Source organism: Panthera uncia, chromosome D4 (genome assembly GCF_023721935.1).
Source record: "Panthera uncia isolate 11264 chromosome D4, Puncia_PCG_1.0, whole genome shotgun sequence".
Taxonomy (NCBI): Eukaryota; Metazoa; Chordata; class Mammalia; order Carnivora; family Felidae; genus Panthera; species Panthera uncia.
In genome coordinates, this window is record NC_064807.1 from 45,004,199 (window position 1) to 45,024,331 (window position 20,133).

Consider the following 20,133-nt stretch of genomic DNA (forward strand, 5'->3'; position numbering starts at 1 on the left):
GAGGGGTTTACTGAGCCTCAGTTTTCCAGACAAGTTTAAATTCAGGAATCTGTCTGTATTGATGCGGTCTGTATAGCTTAACCTATAGCCATTTCATCTCCACCCAAACTTGGTCTGGGGATAAGGGAAGTTGCCCACTTCAGAGGAATGCCATTTGAGTAAGAACATTAAGGTCATTATATAGTAAGCTCTGTGTCCAATGAATATAAATTTTAACATTTAAACTTCAATTCCATCTTGGTTTTCCCCTGCTGCCGAACACCTGTGTTTTGTACGTTGTGGTATGCAGGGGGAATTCTATGCAATTTTAATAGTAGACTAAGCAAAATATAATTATGAAGCTGAATCTTTAGCAAAACAACTAATTTGTGGCATTACAAAGACTTTTGGAATCCCAAATGGCTTTTGGCTATGTGATGTTTAAAAAATGCATCCTTAAGAACTGGGTAGTATTATGTGTACGCACTTTCACATGTATTACTTATTATATCCTCACAGTGGCCCTTTGAATTTGGGATTTCTACTTCTACTTTACAGGTGAGAAAACAGGCCCAGAGAGGCTCAAATCTTGGACAGTCTATGGCCAGCAAGTGTAAGGGCTGTAATCATCAAGGAGGTCGTTAGACTACAAGCCTCGTGCTCTTTCTGTTGTACTAAAGGCTGGTGTCAGTAGGGAGTGAGCTATCAGTGGGTCATTTGTGCAGAATCACTGAATGTGATTTCTTTTCATTGCTCTCTTCCTTTGGCCTAAAAAACTGATCTCTCAGATCTCTCTGAGTTTTCGAACGGAGGCAGAGGATTTTCTATTTTGGATCAGAAAGTTCATCCCACGGGCAGAGACAGAAGAGAGCATTTTACTTAACTTATGTTGTACCACCTGCCCGTCTCCTCCCATGATGTCCCAGGATACTAGTTTCTTCCCTCTGGTAACTCTTGATGATGAGAATTCCATGAGAAACTTCTCTAATATAGCACATGTTCAAACTGAAAACCCCAAAGGTATAAGACCAAAGTCACCATAAGCAAGATTTAAAAACTATCATCTGAACATATATGACAAAAGAGTAACTTTTAGAATATGTAAGTAAATACATATATGAAAAGATAAACTTGTAGAAATATGAGCAAAGAATACAATGGGTAGTTTATAGTAGAGCATATACAAATGGTCAAATGGGCAGAAAAATATATGGAAAGATACTCAGTTTTACTCATTAGTGAAGAAGGATAACAGAAACAATGACCAGTATCTATGGATGTGGCAAAAATAAAAAAAGGAATGGTAGTGTTGGTAAAGTTGTCAGGAAACAATCACACACACTATTGTAACTTGGTGTATTGTTTTGGAAGGCAACTTTATTTTTTTTTAAATGTTTATTTATTTTTGAGACAGAGAGAGATGCAGCATGAACGGGGGAAGGTCAGAGAGAGAGGGAGACACAGAATCTAAAGCAGGCTCCAGGCTCTGAGCTGTCAGCACAGAGCCCGATGCGGGGCTCGAACTCATGGACCGTGAGATCATGACCTGACCTGAAGTCGGACGCTTAACCAACTGAGCCACCCAGGCGCCCCATGGAAGGCAACTTTATAGTATTTATAAAAATTGAACATGCATATGTATCCCTTTGGCTTAGCAATTCCTCTCCCATAACTCATGTACGTATGCAAAGATACACACATACATAAATATAAGTATGGAAATATATATATGCTATATGCAATATACATGTATGTAAAGAGGTGTATGTTATGCATGGATGCATATATTTGTATTTATGATATTATTTGTATTTTTATATATACAGACATGTTTATATACATATATAAAGATATGCAGTCCCCCTCCTATAACTCATACAAGTATGAAAAAATACATAATTCTATGTGTGCATATATACACACTCACTTAATATTTAAGATATACATACACATAATATATATATGTATGTATAAGTATGGAAAGGTTTTACATACGATACATGTATGCACACACACTTTGTGTGCGTGTGTGTGAGAGAGAAAGAGAGATGTATTCTTAACCCTATGAATTTCTCTCTATAAGTTTCTGCAGATAATTCACTTAAGGATGCAAAAAAGATTCTTTATAGCATCATATGTAGTAGCACAAAAAAAATCAAGAAAGGAAAAAGGAGATAATTTGTTTATCAATAGGTTTCTTTTTAAAACTGTGTTTAATCCATAAAACACAATACTATTCGCAGGATGCCTGGGTGGCTCAGTCTGGGACTTCGGCTCAAGTCATCGTCTCACTATTTGTGGGTTTGAGCCCCACAACGGGCTGTGTGCTGACAGCTCAGATTCTGTGTTTCCCTCTCTCTCTGCCCCTCCCATGCTCACGCTCTGTCTCTCTCTCTCTCTCAAAAGTGAATAAACATTAAAAAACATTTTAAACCACACTACTATACAGCCATAAAAAAATGAAGTGTATCTCTGTGTCCTGATAAGGAAAGTTGTCAAAGATCTATTACTAATCAGAGAAAACAAGTTGTAGAATAGTATGATCCCATTTACGTTTTCCAAGTGTGATTATTGGTGAGAGGTGTTTACAATTATATGTACCTATATTTCTGGAAGGTCAGTTAAAAATTTTTAAAAATCATGGTTACCCCTGGGTAGTGAGAATGGGGAGGGGTAGCGAGGTTTTAGGAGATTTTCACTTAATTTTGTTTATTATCTGTACTGTTTGAAAGTTTATCATGAACAAGAATTTTAAAGTAACCACCAGAGACACTTGGAGCCTCAAACCTAGGGATTCTAATTCTTGAGACTGGATGTTGGTCAATAAACCTAAATTCTAGAACATCTCTCTATATAGGTGATTCTAATATGGAGCCAAGATAGAGAACTGCATCCTTATATGTTGGTCGCAAATGACTGCTGGGGATAGCACTATCATTGTAAAGATATAATAAATACCTAAGGTGAATGTAAAATGAAGTATCATTCAATTTTTCCCTAGAAAGGATGATAGTAAGTTCTTTTGCTTATGGTGAGATTTAAGCAGATAAAAGGCTCCTGCAATATTGAATAGATCCTTATGTGATAACTCTATCAAAGGCGATCCAGACAATAGAGAGTAGTAGAAGATGACAAAATATTTTAGGCAAGGTTAGTATTTATAACTCTAGGTGACACGTTGGGAGGGGGTACAGGGATAAAGGGTTCTTCCGTGCCCTAGGAAAGGTGGTAAAGCTCAGCAACTCATACCCACAGGTACTGAAGGTCTCATGGAGGGGTGTGGGTGGGGGAGGGGGGCCTCTGAGTGGGAAGGGGATTCATAGGTGTTTGGAGTTCCTTTGTAAACTTTCACTGTAATGTAGATGGCTGTGAGATAGCACATTATCTTCACACATCTCTAATGTTTTTTTTTTTTCCCCAGTAAAATCTTTGGTTTATATTTATTTCAAACTTCAAATTAGTAAATCAGAGTTGGTTGCTCAGTTTTGATGTACATGTTGATTTATATTACTGTGCCTAATATGTAATCCATGCTAGTTACATAGTATTTCATTAGCTGCACTGGTTTTGAAGGAAATTTGTGGTAAAATTAGTAATGGGATTATAAATATATAAATTAGATAACTACATATAGTATACATTATACCTATATTATACATAATTATATAATTATAAATTATAAACATAAGTGATATATAAAAGTTACCATATCTAAAAGTAATTTTTTTCCTTATGCAAGGAGTGATATTAAAATCTTCTGAGTGGGGGATTCAAGAGGCAAGAAAGGAGCTATCCCATTTGTAGTAGCTGAACTTGAGAAAGTTTTATAGAAAATCAGGGTAGTAGGGAATGAGCAGATTCGAATTATTTTAGGCCTCAGAATATTTCACAAATCCCATAAATATGTAGACCATATAAGTTTGTTTTGGTTTGATTTGATGAATTCTGTTGAGTTGTTGACCCTCCTTCCACAAAACACCACCAAGCTGCTCCTCGTTTTTCTTTTGTTGCTTTCCTCTTCTCTGTCCTCCTGACAGAGTACTGACACGAACTCTGAGGCTGACATGTACATATTTAGGTGATACAGAAGGTCTTCCCTAACCAGATGGTTTCTGCTACCACCCAGACAAAATTTAAGGATTCCAGTAGAAACAAATGAGAAAGTACAGACACTTAGAAATGGGTCTGTAAAATCCATGACAGCTGTTTACAGAGTTACTTATCTCCTGTTGACTATGTATTTTAGCATTTTCTTCCCTTTGCACTTTGATATCCCCAACCTTCTCTCTTTCTCTTTTTTTCTTCTAAACTAAGCTCTACAGTCCAACAGAGAGTTGGGCTTGAACTCATAACACCAAGATCAAGACCCTCAAATAAAGACTTGCATACTCTACCCACTAAGCCAGCTAGGTACTCCAGCCCAACTTTTTCTCTTGGTTCTAAATCCTACACCAACCCATTCTAGGTCAGAATCCCTTCTTATATGCCAATAAATCTATTGGGTCTACTTGCTTATCTCACTTTAAGAAACCAATCCCTCTAGTGACTCCAGGTGGCATAAGAGAAATGCAAACAGCAACAGGAAAAATGAGAAGTAAAATGAAGTGAGAAAGACCTTAATGCTAAACTATTGATTTTGCAAAGCATCCTTTCTGTTCCTACTTCTCACAAATTTGTCGTGTCATTTTTCAACTAACTGGTGGAGGTGGTGCTTATAAAGATTTTTTTCCTTCCCAGGGCTCCAGGATTTTAAAACATGTTGTTCCTCTCTATTCTACATAATCCCTCCTGGATTCATACTATGGCACAATTATTACTAATAAAATATAAGACACCACTACAGTCAGGTGTGAGACAAATTCATAAAGGGTAAAACTTTAGTGATGGTAGGGAACTTAGGAGTAATCTGGTCCAATTCCCACCTTTTAAAGATGAGGGAAATTGAGGCTCATCAAAGTTATATGACTCAGTACATCATGTAGTTGAAGAACCAATACTGGGACCCTGGTCTTCTATTTTCCAGTCAGGCCCTAACTTCTCTTTCCTTCATCCTCTCCTGCTTCCCTGGCATTATAAATAGAACAGGAAAAGATCATGGAAAGTTTTGTGAAAAACTGTTCTTGCTCCAACTAATTTTTAAAATTAAAATTTTAGGGGTGCCTGGGTAGCTCAGTTGGTTAAGCACCTGATTTTCGGCTCAGTTCATGATCTCACAGTTTGTGAGTTCCAGCCCTGCGTTAGGCTCTGTGCTGACAGCTCAGAGCCTGGAGCCTGCTCCAGATTCTGTGTCTCCCTCTCTCTTTGCCCCTCCCCAGCTTGCACTCTGTCTCCCTCTCTCAACAATAAACATTGAACAAATTTTAAACAAAAATTTTATTTTCTTACATACGTTCTGTCATCTATGATCTCCATGTCCATATCTACTTGTAGCTTAGTAATTGGACACTATGAAATTATACCAAGCCAAAAATTATTCAGGTTTTCACAAAAGAACTCAATAGGTTGTTAGTAATGAAAACTTAGTAAGTACTGTATGTCAGAATTTGGTTATGATTAGCTGCTGACATATACATGAAAGCAGATCTCTTGTATTTTTAAGATATTTATTTAATTACTTAACTAATCTCTGCACTTAAGTAATCCCTACAGTGTGGGGCTCGAATTCAGGACCTCTAGATTAAGAGTCACATGCTTTAACCAACTGAGCCAGCTGGGAGCCCCAGACCTTTTGTATTTTAGATGGCACTGACTTTTGCGTTTTCTTCAGAAGCCAGTCCATAGAAGTGCTTCTTTTGATGATTTCTGTTCTTTTTCAGATCACTAATTCTACTTTTCTTTTGGTAGAGTGGCAATGTCTTGAACATTGGAAAAATTATACCCTATTATAAAAATAATCCATATTTCTCTGTCTTGTTCTCCTCTGGGAAACGGTACCTATCTCTCAGGTTTAAGTATTAAATTCACAAATGTATTTTAAAGCATGTCTGGCCTAAGTTATGTGTCGATAAGTGCTTACATATCATTTCCAGTAAGAAATGCTCTGATTCTCAACTACCTTTCCCCAGTAATATATTCATTTGAGGCATAAAGAATTGATGGGGAAGTAAAGATTTTTTAGTCAGTTCAAAGAAACCCCTTCCTTTGGTCTCCCAAGTTAGTTTTTTTTCCTGTCTCTTTTTCTCTCATACACACACACCATGTATAAATCTTTTCCTAGTATGGGTAGCAGGTTTTTTTTTTTTTAATGAATTGTTGTTGGTATCATTTATCAATAATCATTACAAAGAGTGAGAGAAATGACCATCTTTGAGTCTTTAACATTTCTCAGGAGTTAGTGGTAAATCCATGATCATACATTTTTAAAACAAATTAGCCAGACGTGGAGTCCAATCTATTGCTTTTTTTTTTCTTTATTAAAGTATTGAAGTATCAGTTGTTCCAATGCTGTAATGAATCAAGCAGCACTGGAAATTAAATCCCCAAAGCAGTGCCCCTTTAGTTTGTTCAGCGGATATTAAGACATTCCGTGAGCCATCATCATACATTTTCAACAGTTTGATACCCAGTTTACTCTTTCAGCAGCCCTCTGGAAAATACCCCGTAATAATTTACTGGGTGGGTGCATCGGTTTTCTAAAAGACATTTGGAATATTTCATAGTTTGACCCCCTGAGACACTCTAGTAAAGGAACCGGTCAGAAAACTTAAATAAATAGGTTATGGATAAATGGGTCTAGGCTTTGGCAGCGTGCCAAGGCTTCATTTAAAAGCTGCAGTTCTTCACTTCTTTACCAAGGAGTTACTTTCTTCCTTAAAGCCTCCCCGTTAAGAACACCCCGAAAGTTCAAAACATCTCCAAATCTTTTCCGACTTCCGGGGGGGGGGGTGTATCCCGTCGTACACAGATGAAGCAAATGGTTAATGGAGGCGGTTGCCCTCCCTGCAATCCACCACTTCATCCGGATCGCTGACTTCTGGAACTCCCGAAGAAGTCTCCCCTCCTCTGAGGAACACACGGCAGGCTACAGAGAGCCGTTCTGAGTCATCTTGGCTCAGGGATTTTCGAACCTGTGGAAGAATTCCCCGCGCTCTCCCGTCCTCCGGTCCCTGGCGGTGGAGCTCGGCGCGTCTGCGGGGCTTCCGGGAAGCAGCGCTTCGCAGGTGAGTGCTTTGTAGCGCAACACACACCGTGGAAAGCCTTGGGCACCTGGTGGCGCCCAGGTCTGCGGTCCTCCTCGTCGTCCTCCGTCTCCTCGGCCTTCCGGTTTCCCCTCCAGCCTCCGGGGGCCCAACGCCTTACAGTAGGGGCTTCCGGGGCGCTCCCTTAAGGTCAGAGGGGCGAACGGATCACCCGCCCCCCACTCACATGCCAGTGGCCGCCGCCCGCCCCTCTTGCCACCAGCGTCTTTCTTGTGAAGTTTCGCAGGCACCTCGGATCATTAGAGACCCTACAGGCCACTTTTTTGCCAGAAAAGCCTGAAAAGTCAACAACACCAGGGGGCTTCACGTTCAGCTCCTAAATCTCTCTGGGAAGTCCGCTTGCTTCACGGTGAGCGTGAGGACTGGATCCAGAGAAAAAGAAAAAGGAAAAAAAAATTTTTATTCACGGTCTGCTTTTCCTCCCCCACGGTGAGTCAAGGCTCCTGGAAGGCTTTCAGGCTTTGCGCCGCTCCACGTTCGTAGCCTTCCTTGAACTAAGTTGGGCGTGGGGCACAGGGGAGAAAAGAAATGTCCTGGTGGGCGGCTGGCTGGACCGGCCATCAATCTCCCGCGGCTGCGCGCAGGTACCGGACTATGTCGCGGTGGCCCCGCTCCTCAGCCAGGTCCACGGGCAGGCGGCCCCAGGCATCGCGCACATCCAGCCGCGCCCCGGCTCGGTGCAGCACCACCAGCGTGTCCAGGAACCCCTCCCGGGCGGCGTCGTGCACAGGTCGGGTGAGGGTGGCGGGATCCGCGCAGTTGGGGTCCGCGCCGTGGAGCAGCAGCAGCTCGGCCACGCGGGCGCTGCCCATCATCATGACCTGCCGGAGAGAGCAGAGTGGTCAGGGCGGCAGCGGGAGCAGCGACACGCAGGCCTGGCCACCAGAGGTAGAACCATTTCAAAGAAATACCTATTCATGAAGTTTCTCACTAACGCAAAGGGGCTAGGAGCCTCGAGACCGTTTGGTTACGCTTCATTGGCTGATGCACTCACCGCCCCCCACCCCCCTGTCCCGTTTTACACTTTACTCAGCCCTGCTTGAGTTCCATTTCATGCTCCAAACAAGGGGAGACAAGAAAGAGCTGATAATAAAGCACTAATCCTCGTACAGAAAAAGAAAAAATCTTGATTTTCGTTGGAACATGGGAATCTAGTTTGTTAAATGATTTATGGGCAGAGTTAAGTTTAAAAGCCTTTAAAGTCTTAAATTATTTCCCTTGATGTCTTTCCTACCTCAGCCATAATCCACCTCTACAAATATTTATTAGGCAGTCAGCTGATATTTTTAAGAGTTAGAGTCATGCTTTAGAGGAGAAATAGGTTGTTTAGTTCTCATAGTAAATCCCTTGTCAGAGTTTTTACTTTTCACTGGCCTGCATGTCTGTTGTCATAAACTGAATATGGTCTGATAATTTGGGTCAAATTGGAGATAGAGGGGAAAAAGAAAATAAGATGATGAAAACAAGTTTTTTTTTAACAAATGATTTACCAGTTTTAATATTTTTAAGTTAATGTTACAGGTAAGGGATAAAGTTTAAAGGGTAATATATTTAATGTAACATAAGCATGTAAAATAAACACTGTATTTACATTGTACAGGATTTTATAATGTAATAGGATTTTATAATGTTAGATGGTAAATAATTTGCTATATAAAAAAGAGCTTGGATGTTAGTCAAATCAGAACAATGCATAACTTAGAAAAAAGATGTTTTAGAGCAGTAATCCTGTAGCAGCCATTTGTGTATATGTACATTATGCAAGCATTTACTTTCTTGTAATTAACAATAAAAGTTTTTGATAATTAAATATCCAAAACGGAGTTACTTGTTCTTGCCAGTTCATGTATTTTGAAATGTACCATGTAACTGAAAGATAGCATACTACTTTTTTGTTTCATGAATATTAGAAGCATCCATTTACTCCCTTAAAAACCATGAGATGTTATCATTATCACTATTAATGTAAGGTATTTCATACATAGAGGGAAAAAAGGTTTTTTGTTATCTCAGGAAATGGTGAATTAAAACTATAATTAAAATCTTTTTACAATTATTAATATTATTTGAAGTCTAAGAACTACCAGATTTTTGCTGCTTCTTAGAACACTTTTCCAAGAAGGCAAAAGGAATGGACACATATTTTCTTTAAAAATCTATACAGTTAACAAGACTCCTTAATAATAGTTTGGTTCTAGAATGTGACATTGAGATGAATACTAATTGTGACCATTATAGTCAACAATAAAGCACAAGATACTGGATTTTAAAGGAATGAAAAAATACATATGTACTCATTAAAGCGAGATTAATAAACATATTGAACAAAAGAACTTTATCAATGAAGAGGCTAATTATTCATGTAGAACCTCTGCCATTTAAAAAGGACCTAACAGTTGCTATAAGCATGCTTTTGTAATCCAATCATTTTGTATGATAATTAAGCAAAAATCCATAAAAGCATTTTTTTCTTATGTAATATTCAAGAGACTCTTCTAACATAAAAGGAATTAAATACTTTGATCGAGGAATCCTGGCTCATCTCTTTGTATTCAGTTTGCCTCTATGAGGAAAAAATACAAAGAATTTTATATCACAACCTATAAGTTCACGGTGAATTTTTTCATGTAATGTGATTCTGCATGATTCCTCAAATTTAATCCGGACTGTGTAACTTGTAATTTAATTATCATTGAAAGTTGATAGATATTTGTTTAAAGACAGACAAGACAAAAGTTTTTCTCCCCAAATAACCTCTCCTTTTCTTCCCAATTGAATCTATCCGTTTTATCTGTGATCATGAGACGGAAGAGAGATTATTGACATTTTTTCCACCACTAAAAAGAAAACCAAACTGAAGTAATGTTTTTTTCCACTCCCGTTCTTTAGGATCTTTGGGGCGGGAGAACCTGTTTTACACCTAGGCTCCACACCTCCAGGAAGAGAGAAAAAGGGACGTCGGTGAAGATCTCGGTCCCAGTCGCGTCCCACGGAGGCCGCTCCCCTGCACTCCTGCGCCCCCTGCCGGCGAGGCCCCAGGGCCCCAGCTACCTGGATTGGGCGCCTCCCGAAGCGGTTGACTCCGTTGGGATCCGCACCGGCTTCCAAGAGCTGCTGCACAGTGTCCACTTGCCCCCGCGCGGAGGCGTTGGCCAGGCCCGCGCCGTCGCCGCCACCACGGAGCATGCCCTTGTCCTCCTCGCGCATTTCGCAGTCCACAGACGCAGACTGGCCCGGATAATCCACCACTGGCTGTGAGCTTCGCCACACTCCTCCCTTCTTCCCCACCTCGCCCTGGCGCGCTCACCCCTACGTGGGAGAGCTCAGGTTAGCTTCAGCTCTCTTTCACCGTCCTCCTGTGGCTTAGGCGGCCCGTGCAATGGCCGAGCCACTCGTGGCAAAACCGGGCTTTTCCCAGCTCGCTCCCGGGAAAAAGCGCCTCGCTTGGTCGCAATGGTCCGGCTAGGTAGAGAGCCTGCAAGGGAATGAGTCCGTTTCCAGCTGGGCGGCCGGACAGGGTATTCCCCACCCCCTTAGGCCCCGCCCCCTGTCCGTCTGGCCGGGCCGGGCAAGTCCCCACTTTGCAGGCTGCGAGGCCCGGCCCTCGGATGACGTTACAGCCGACGAGGTAGGGGCGGGGCGCGGGAGGGGGGCGGTGCTGGGAAGCCAGCCCAGACTCTGCTGGGACGCATGCGCCAGACACCAAGCGCGCAGAGCCTGTTGTCCTGCTCGCCGAGTGTCCTGCAAGGCCTTAACTAAGGTTTGGAAAAGTTGAATCCATGCACTCAGCTCCTAATCCCCTTCCTCCAGCAGGCGGAGCAGAGGATTTCTATTCCTCAGTCCCGTGCCAGCTGCTTTCACTTTGGGGACGTTAGTCCTTCCTTGTATAATTGAATGGCTGGCTGAGAGAAAGGCATTTAAAATAACTCTGTCTCTCCCAAGATTTCTGAAAGTGACAGCTTTGCACCTGTCATGCAGGTTAAATTCACCCCCAGGCAGTACTTGAACTTCACTAGCTTTTCATCTTGCATCAACCTTAGCAATTTTCTTTTGGGTGTGTCTTCCTATTTGAATCGGTCAAAAATCAGTTACAGTGAAAAATCCTGAGAATCCTGTTTTGAATGTGATTTTTATTCTTTTCATCTTTGAATAATAGATACACACACAGCTCCAAAAAACAAACCTAGTTTGAGATTGACAATGGCAAACTGGTGCACGTGAGACATTTAAAAAATATAAATATATATTTTAAGAATCTGAAATTCCAGTTTCATGATATTTGAACAGTATTATTTTTGTTTGCACGCTTACCTATTTAAACCCACTTCGCAAGTATTTGATTTTTATTTATCCTGAGTAATAAAGGAAATTTATGCAGTAATAATGAAACATAATAAAACAGGGGTGTGGTGCTGGGCCTGTCATTAAACAGGCTGAACCTGTCATTAAATCCTCTTCTGAAGATTTAAAGGCCAGTTGCTTTTCTTTTCTTCCCAATCTTCCTAGGTGAGTTTGAATTAACATATGCATTGCTCTGAAGATTTAAGAAATTACAGCTGATGTTTGATTGAAATAGGAAGAGAACCACAAGTTATGTATCTGTTGTCTGAAAGTTTTGGTGAGGAACCACATTACACTGAGCTTCTCTTAACATGGAACAGTTCTCATTTACAAGATCATTTATTGGTTCATAGTGCAGAGGAAGGCAGTTTTTAAGGGAAGGCAATTGCTTGCTTACTCACAAATGAGTTTGTTTCACATGTTTCTTCTAGCATGCCTTAGCTTGGACTCCCTTCCCCCCAGTCCGTTGTAGACTAAAGAAGAGCTCTTTAAAGTTAGGGGAGCCCATGGAAGTGGTGGTTAGGGATAGAGATCTACTGATTGAGACAGAGTCGAAATCCACCTGGATAGGGAAGGGAAGGAAGGCAGCATTAATAACTATTTTTTCTCTCTCTTATCCAACCTCCATTTCTTAGTTTTCAGTTTCTTAATTTTCCTATCTTTTCCTCTTATTTGAACCTCCACACTTACCTGAAAAAGAAAATTCCTTTTATTTGTTGATGGTGGCTCCATTCCTTGGTCTGGCCAGAGGAATAGAAGTCTATTTCTGGATGAAAAGAATAGATGAGCTTTTTTTTTCTCCAGTCTTTGGGGCCAGTCCCCACCCACAGTGTACTGGGGATTGCAGATATGTAGGTAGAATGGGAGAGGGAAGAGGAAATATGGACAGTGGGAAGTCAGAGTTTTTTGGTAGTCACTCTGAGGGGCTGAGTCATCAGACTCATATAGGTGGATGCGGTAGCAAATGTCTTTATCAGAATATCTTCATCATAGTATCTTCATCAGAATAGCCTGGCTACCCTGAAATTTAGTGCACAGCGAAAGGTAACAAGGCAGGTTGCTTTTAAAGGAGTGTTGTTCAGATATTTCTTCTAATGGGTCCAGTAATTAAATTAGTTCAACAAAATTTAGCTCCAGGATGTCCTATATTCTAGGAGTCCACAACTGAGTAAGATATGGGTGCTAGATTTTAAGAAAGTCTCTCTGGTGGCACTCAAAACTAATAGAGAGTTTCAATTTAATGTGATAAATTTACTGTGGATGTACCTATAGGATATTTTGGGAGTTAGAAGGGGGGAACTTGACTCAAGATGGAGATGCAGGAGATTTCTTAGAGGCGTTGCCAGATGAAGAGCCTTTAGAGAATGCATCATTAATTGTTTCTTGTGTTCTAGCTTTGAGCTTTGGGTTTCTCTGAAACTCAACAAAAAAGGTAGAAAGAGATAGCATGAACCAATTTTTGAGCCACCTTCTTAAGTGGTAAGCATGGCCAAAGTGGCCAAAAATAAAAATTATTTGGAGTTGATAAAGAGATTGGAGAAAATTGTTTTTAGTTGTAGGGGACATAGATAAAGAGTGGCAAGATAGGGAAAAAGCCAGTTAGCGGAATGAGTAAGAATCTTCAGCGAGGCAGCTAATGTGAGAGATTCACCACGTAAGTTGACAGGAAAAGAATTTGGGCGGGGGAAATGTTGCCCGCGTTACATACGATTGCTAGCACCACGGACAGCGCTTTCCTAGTAAGCGTGTGTGGGTGGTCCTAACCCACTCCAGACTGAGAATTGCTGAGAAAGCTTCACACATTATCTTTCAAACCCTTTTTCTCTCCTGAAATTCAAAGAAAGCCACATGGAAACTCAATGAGCTTCTTTACGAAACATCTTTACAATGAACTGCTCGATCTGGTTTCCAAATACTACTGGATTATCTAATATTCTCTATGTAAAGAACATTAAACATCCTCTATATTTAAAAGAAGAGAGATCACACCTCAATGTCTACCCTGTTCCAAGTGCTTTACAAGCATTATTTCATTTAACTCTTGTAACACTCCTATGCAAAATGCATTAGTTTCTCAATTTTACAGACAAGACCAAAGATTCAGAGAAAGTAACTTGCATACTAGCTAAGCATTTTTGGAGGTAGGGTCTGACCTGTGTGGCTTCAGTGCCTCTATCCATAACACTACATAGTGTTTTTAGCAGCTGTCATGGTAGGCTTAACTGGGGAAAAATGCAATTAACTGGATTATAATTATTTTCCAGTCTACATTGTGTTTTCCAGATGGTTCACCTCACAGCACACCCTTAATAGACTTCAAAGATGACATTTCACACGTAATACAATAGCACATTTGTCTTGGACAATAGGGTGAGATAATGAAACATTTTACCTCTCCCTGAAACCCAGCTGTCTCTAGGATGAAACACAACCTATTGTTAATGCTTTAAACACATTTAAGAGATGAAGTGGATGGGAACATAGTGGGCAGCTGAAACTTAGAATTGTCACAGCTATGCCATTTAATAGGGGATAGTTTATAAGTGAGAAAAGAGAGGAAGTAAATGGTAAACTGACATAGAATTTCGGAGGTAAATAGAAGGGAATGAATAAATAGAATCAGTTTCAATATAATAAATAATGCAAATGTCTAGTGATAATGTTTATATTCTAGTTGGTGAAACTGTATATGAACTCACTATGAAGGTGTGAATAGAATCGGTTGAATGACCAAGAGAGATAATGACATAACTTTGCATATGGTTGGATCCATGGTTTCTAAGTGGAGAGAGAAGGGAATTCAAAATCATTTTGGGGACTTTTTCAAACTATATATGACCCACCTCCCATCAGGAGGCTTGATTCTCTCCATTTCATCAGTTGAGATGTATGTTTCAGGATTCATAGCGTATCTCTTTCTATATTCCCATATATATTTCTTAACTTTTATTGAACAGTGGATATTTTAGCATCTGTATGAATTTTCCAAGGCTCCCATAGAAAAGTACCACAGACTAGTTGGCTTAAACAATAGAAATTTATTTTCTCACAGTTTTGGTTTCTCCTGAGGCCTGTCTCCTTGCCTTGCAGGTGGTCACATTCCTGCTGCCTTTTCACATAGTCATCCTGTGTGCATGTAAGCTCCTGGTAATCTCTTGTGTATCCAAATTCCCTCTTCTTATAAAGACACCAGTCAGATTGGATTAGAACCTACCCCAAAAGTCTCATTTTAACTTAATCACTTCTTTAAATGCCCTATCTTCCAGTATAGTCACAGTCTGAGATAGTGGGGGTTAAAGATTTAACATGTGAATTTTGGAGAGACACAATTCAGTCCATAATGGAATCTTTCCCAGTTTTTACACATATCATTTTTGTTAATAATTTATTTATTTGAATAAGGATGAAAATAATATCAACACATTGAAGTTTGTTGATATTGATACCAGTCTCTTTTATCTCTGTTTATTTTTTATTTATTTCTTAATTATTTTATTTTTTAAAATGTTTATTTATTTATTTTGAGAGGGGGTGGGAAGGGCAGAGAGAGAGAGAGAGAGAGAGAGAGAATCCCAAGCAGGTTCTGTGCTGTCAGTGCAGACCCTGATGCAGGGCTTGATCTCATGATCTCTTGAATAGTGACATCATGACCTGAGGTGAAATTAAGGGTTGGATGCTTAACTGACTGAGCCACCCAGGAACCCCAAGATTTTATTTTTAAATAATCTCTACACCCAACATGGGGTCAAACTCACAACCTAGAGATCAAAAGTCTCATGCTCTAAATTACTGACTGAGCCAGTCGGGCACCCCAACTTGTGTCTCTTTTAATCTGTAGATTCACTTCTTTATTCCTTTTATTCTTTTCAATTTATTTGTTGCAGGAATTGGATTGCTAGTTCTGTAGTTTTCTGTAGTCTGAACTTTGCAGAATGCTTCTTCATGGTGGCATTTAACATTTTTCTCTGTCACCTGTATTTTTTGTAATTTATTATTTAGCTCTAGAGTCTGGATGTGATTCAGGTTTGATATTTTGGCAAAAATACTTTATAAGTATTATAAACTTCTACCCAAAGGCATATAATCTGCTTCTTTGTCTATGATTATAGCAGCCATTGATAATTATTTCTATAATATATTATTTCCTTAGGGCTTGCAAAATGGTGGCATTCTAATTCTACCATCCCTTTTTCATTTACTAGCTGAAAAATTTCTGTAAAGAGAAAGCTTTCTTTGTTATCTACCTGTTTGCCCTCAGGTACATATACGAAAGACAGGCTGAGTACTTTATTTTCAAATTTACTTATAAGTTTTAAAAATAATGATTTGAGCTTCAGCATCTTCCAAAGGTGACTGATGATTTTTGAATTATTGTAAACTTGTGGATTTGAACTTAATTGATGTATTTTAATGCACTATAACTATCATTCCTGTTGTGTTGATTATTCCATCATCTGCTAGCCACTCAGCAAATATTTATTGAACACCTGTTATGTGCCAGGCATTCTTCTAGACCCTTAAGATACATCAGTGACAAAACAGTAAAAGACACCTGTCTTCATGGCTCTTACATTGTAGCATGGGTGGCCATTTCTGTTGTAAAGTTAATCACATTATAGACATATCGCTTAAAAGAGTGCTTCATGTTTTTATACTACATCATCAAACATACAAGGTTTGGCTTATAAGAAATCAATACCCACATTACAATGAGACTTCTAAAATAATTTTTGTTATATGAATGAATCAGTGATAAAACCATTTCCTTAACAATCATAAACTGATTGCAAAGTGATTGTTCATCTCAGAGAAACCTTTGCAGAGTTAAAATAAAAGTTTCAAGAACTAGGCTTTGGTACCAAAATAAGGCACATTACATTTAGATTTTTAATTTTGCCATTCCCATACTAAATGCATACTCATAATTCAATGCTGAAAAGCTAGATATGGTTATAAACCAAGGCATAGTTGAAATGAAAGTTTAGAAAGATTATCATAAGCCAAAATTTAGTATCATTATGATGACAGCTTTAGGATTTTAGTGTTGACACCCTAGTCTCAAGTTGTATTTAATGTGGTTACAAACCTAGGCAGTGTTGAAATGAAAGTTTCAAAACAAATTAAAGAGTTAGGAAAAACATAATCAATATAAATGCATTGTAATGTTAATATTCCATGATTCAAATGAGCAAAAAGTTGCTTTTTGTTACAACATGGATAGTAGATAGTCTGAGTATAGAAAGTAATATTTCCTATATGGGACCATTTCACTCTCTTCAATTCTATTGAATCATACTTACTGCTTAGTGAGCTATAATCCTAGCAATCAGTTTTCTCAAAATAGATTTTTTAAGTCTATTTTTCTAGATCTAAAGATATAAAGCTCAAAGCTCTTCTTGAAAGAGAATTAAACATTTCAGTTACCCTCATCACCTGGAATACATGGTTTCAGCCAAAACTTACATGTCATTTGGAAAAAAGCAAAAGTGAGGTATTGTCTTCTTTTGAGGACAGACTGTGCAGTTAAACAGCTCACTGGGCGTTTAGAGTCCATGCGCTTCTTCTTTGTGTATAGCATTGTCCTTGGCTGGGAGGTCATACCGGAAGTGGTGAGTGACACATCTCTGCCTGGGAAGGAGCCCTTCCTTATCTTTTTGTTTGCTCCTCTGCCCCTGGGAATGAGTGGGGTGAGAGTTTGGGCCGGTAGGTGGTTGGTTCTCTTATTCTGTTTAGTGTGTGTTTAGTGTCTGGGTGTTTGGCACAAGGTGACTCATTCTCTGACCTTGTTTTGAATGCTCTGGTGTGGACGTATTTTCCCATGCTCCAGAAAAAAATATTGCAATGCACAAATGTAAAAGTGTAAGAAGTAGAAAAGGGTGAAGTATGGGCATAGTGAGAAGTTCAGTCCTTTTAAACTTTACTGGCGGAGTAACATTAACATGGGCTTTGGAGTTAGGTAAAACTGAGTTTAAATTCTAGCTCTGTTAACTTTCCAGCTGAGTGATTTTGGCCAAGTTATTTAACCTCTTTAGGCTTCAGTTTCCTTAAATATAAGCTATAACACAACCTTCCTCATAGGAGAAGTATTAATTGGAATTATATATATATATACACATTATATATATACACATTATATGTATACAATGTATATATATAGATGTTAGCATACAGTAAGCTCCTAATAAGCTCGAATTATTAGCATACAGTAAGCTCCTAATAAGCTCGAATTATTATTAATACATTGCTAGGAAAGAGAATGCATCAGGGAACAAATGATATAAATGTTTTATTAATAACATGGGAAGGATTCTTTGTAGGCAAAGCACTTGGGATTGGATTTTCATGTGGTCATCTCTTTCACCATTGTATTTAGGCTTACTCTGCTGGCAGTAAAGAATGTGTCTAGTTTCCTTCTTAAACCAGAATCATGGAGCATGAGTCAATGCACAAGATTGGATGCATTTGTGGAGCATTTTACATTTTATGCAGTTATTTGTATATCACCTTCATAATGTTTGCCCCATTCTTAGACCATCTATCATTATTTTCTTAATAGTTTTCTTCAAATTGACTCGCCTTTTTTCCAACTTTATTGAAGTCCCATTTAAACAACATTAGCTATAAAATCATGGATTCGCTGTGCGAGTTGTATTTTTCTAATGCACTCTAAAAACAAATACCTTAAAAAAGTTCCACCTCCAGTCCATATACCACCTATAGTCATGGGAAGTACCTCTTGCCCTACGTTACTGTGTTTTGGAAAACACTTACACACAGGATATTTCTTGGTCCTCATAATCATTATGCGAGATGAGCAGAGAAAACGTAATTGTGCCCATTTCAAAGATGAACAAGTCAGAAAATCAGATTCATGGATAAAATCTTATAGCCAGTATATTTCCGGAACTGGGCCTGGTACTCGTGCTTTCTCCTCATCAACCTACTGCTTCTGTACTACCAACTCTTCCAAGGAATGCAAATTTAGAATCAAAATAAACTTTTATCCTTTTAGACCTGACTGTTTTGGAGTTTTGTGGTAATCTGAATAGAGATGAGACAGAAAAAAATTCGTAAACAAAGGAAAGGGGAGTAGATTGCCAAGCTGTGGCAGGCAGCCTCTAAGATAGCCCCTGATTATCTTCCCTTCTAGCATTCGTGTCTTGTGTAATCCCCTCCACTTGTGAAATTGCTCTCTAACTAATATAATATGGCAACTTAGAGGGGTGTCACTTCCTTGCTTAGTTTGCAAAAGATTGTGACTTCTGTCTTGCTAGAAGTCTCTGTCTCTCTCTGTCTGTCTCTCTCTCTCTCTCTCTCACTGATTTTGATGAAGTGAGCTGCCATAGGAGGGAGGCTCTCCTGCCCTAGGAGAGAAGACCCGAGGACAGCAGGGAACTGAAGCCCTCAGTTCAACATCCCTCAAGGAAATGAATCGTGCCAACAATCCCATGTGTTAGTTGGGAAGCAGATCCTTCCATAAGTGAGCCTTTGGATGAGATCCAGCCTTCATGGACACCTTGCCTGCAGTCTTGTGGGAGATTGTGAAGCAGAAGGCCCAGTTAAGTCATCTCCAGAGCCCTGACCATAGGCGTTTTAAGCTACTCATTTTTGGGGAGTGGGTTAATCTGTTATTCAGCAGTATATAACACGAGTCTTCAGGACTCATTTCCAGAAGTGATTCAGTGGAAGTGGAACCAAGTTATCACTGCTGTGCATGGACCCCAAGTGTTTGCAGTTCTGATGAACTGTGATATCTAACATTGGAGACACTTTTTCTTTCTCTCATTTTCCTATTTTCTTCCCTTCCTTCTCTCTTTCCCTTCATTCCTCCTACTCTTTCACACTTCAAAAAATTTTAAATGTTTATTTATTTATTTTGAGAGAGAGAGAGGGATAGAGAGCGAGTAGGGGAGGAACAGAGGGAGAAAGGGAGAGAGAGGATCCTCAGCAGGCTCTGCACTATAATTGCAGAGCCTGACGCGGGGCTCGAACCCATGAACTGTGAGATCATGACTTGAGCTGAAACCAAGAGTCACATGCTTAACCCACTTAGCTACCCAGGCACCCCTTTCATACTTTTAATTAACAGAGGAGTTGGAAACTTAAAATCAGTAGCAACACAAAATAAAAGTCCTGCATCTGCAAAATGTTATCATTTATATCTTTCCACGATGCTCTGTGCCAAGCTCCATATGTAGGCTACCTAGTGCATATGTAGGAGTTACCTAACAAAGGTTCGGCTGTTGGTGTTATTGAATCCCCATGGAGTTGATTCAGTGCTATACATTCCATTTCTACTTGTGGCAATGTCTTGATTCTTTTATAGGCTTTGTATACTCATGTTCTCTGTCTTTTCCTTTGGAGGCAATTTATAGCACTGATCTATCAGTACCTCTCACTGACTTTGATGTGAAGATGGTTTTTCCTGCAGGTACCTGCAGAATTAAAAACATAGAGCATAAAGAAATAACATTCATGCTTTATACTGTCTTACTGATTCTCTCCAGATTTTCCATCTACCACACTACCTGAAAAGATTTTCACTTTTGAGCAGTCTTTGCTTCTATTTCACATGCACAAATAGCTAAAGAGAATTAGGCAAGGCCCATTCCAG

The 20,133-nt window shown here is 39.5% G+C and overlaps 1 protein-coding gene and 1 long non-coding RNA gene across 4 annotated transcripts in view; one reads left to right on the top strand and one right to left on the bottom strand.

The window, feature by feature from the left end:
• CDKN2B (cyclin dependent kinase inhibitor 2B) overlaps positions 1 to 10,768 on the bottom strand; it is a 45,085-nt gene extending 34,317 nt beyond the window's left edge. The window contains exons 1-2 of one of the 2 annotated variants that reach the window (XM_049621258.1): positions 10,230 to 10,768; positions 6,124 to 7,999 (exon numbers count right to left, since the gene is read on the bottom strand). In XM_049621258.1, coding sequence (XP_049477215.1) covers positions 7,739 to 7,999; positions 10,230 to 10,385 — 417 coding nt within the window. In that variant the 5' untranslated portion in view covers positions 10,386 to 10,768 and the 3' untranslated portion in view covers positions 6,124 to 7,738. Of the gene's footprint in view, positions 1 to 6,123; positions 8,000 to 10,229 lie in introns of those variants that run through there. The other variant, XM_049621105.1, reaches the window with a different exon arrangement.
• The window catches only part of LOC125915551 (uncharacterized), a 97,044-nt gene continuing 87,327 nt past the window's right edge, over positions 10,417 to 20,133 (top strand). For both annotated transcript variants that reach the window (XR_007455712.1, XR_007455696.1), the window contains exon 1: positions 10,417 to 10,505. This is a non-coding gene — a long non-coding RNA (uncharacterized LOC125915551). The remainder of the gene's footprint in view (positions 10,506 to 20,133) is intronic.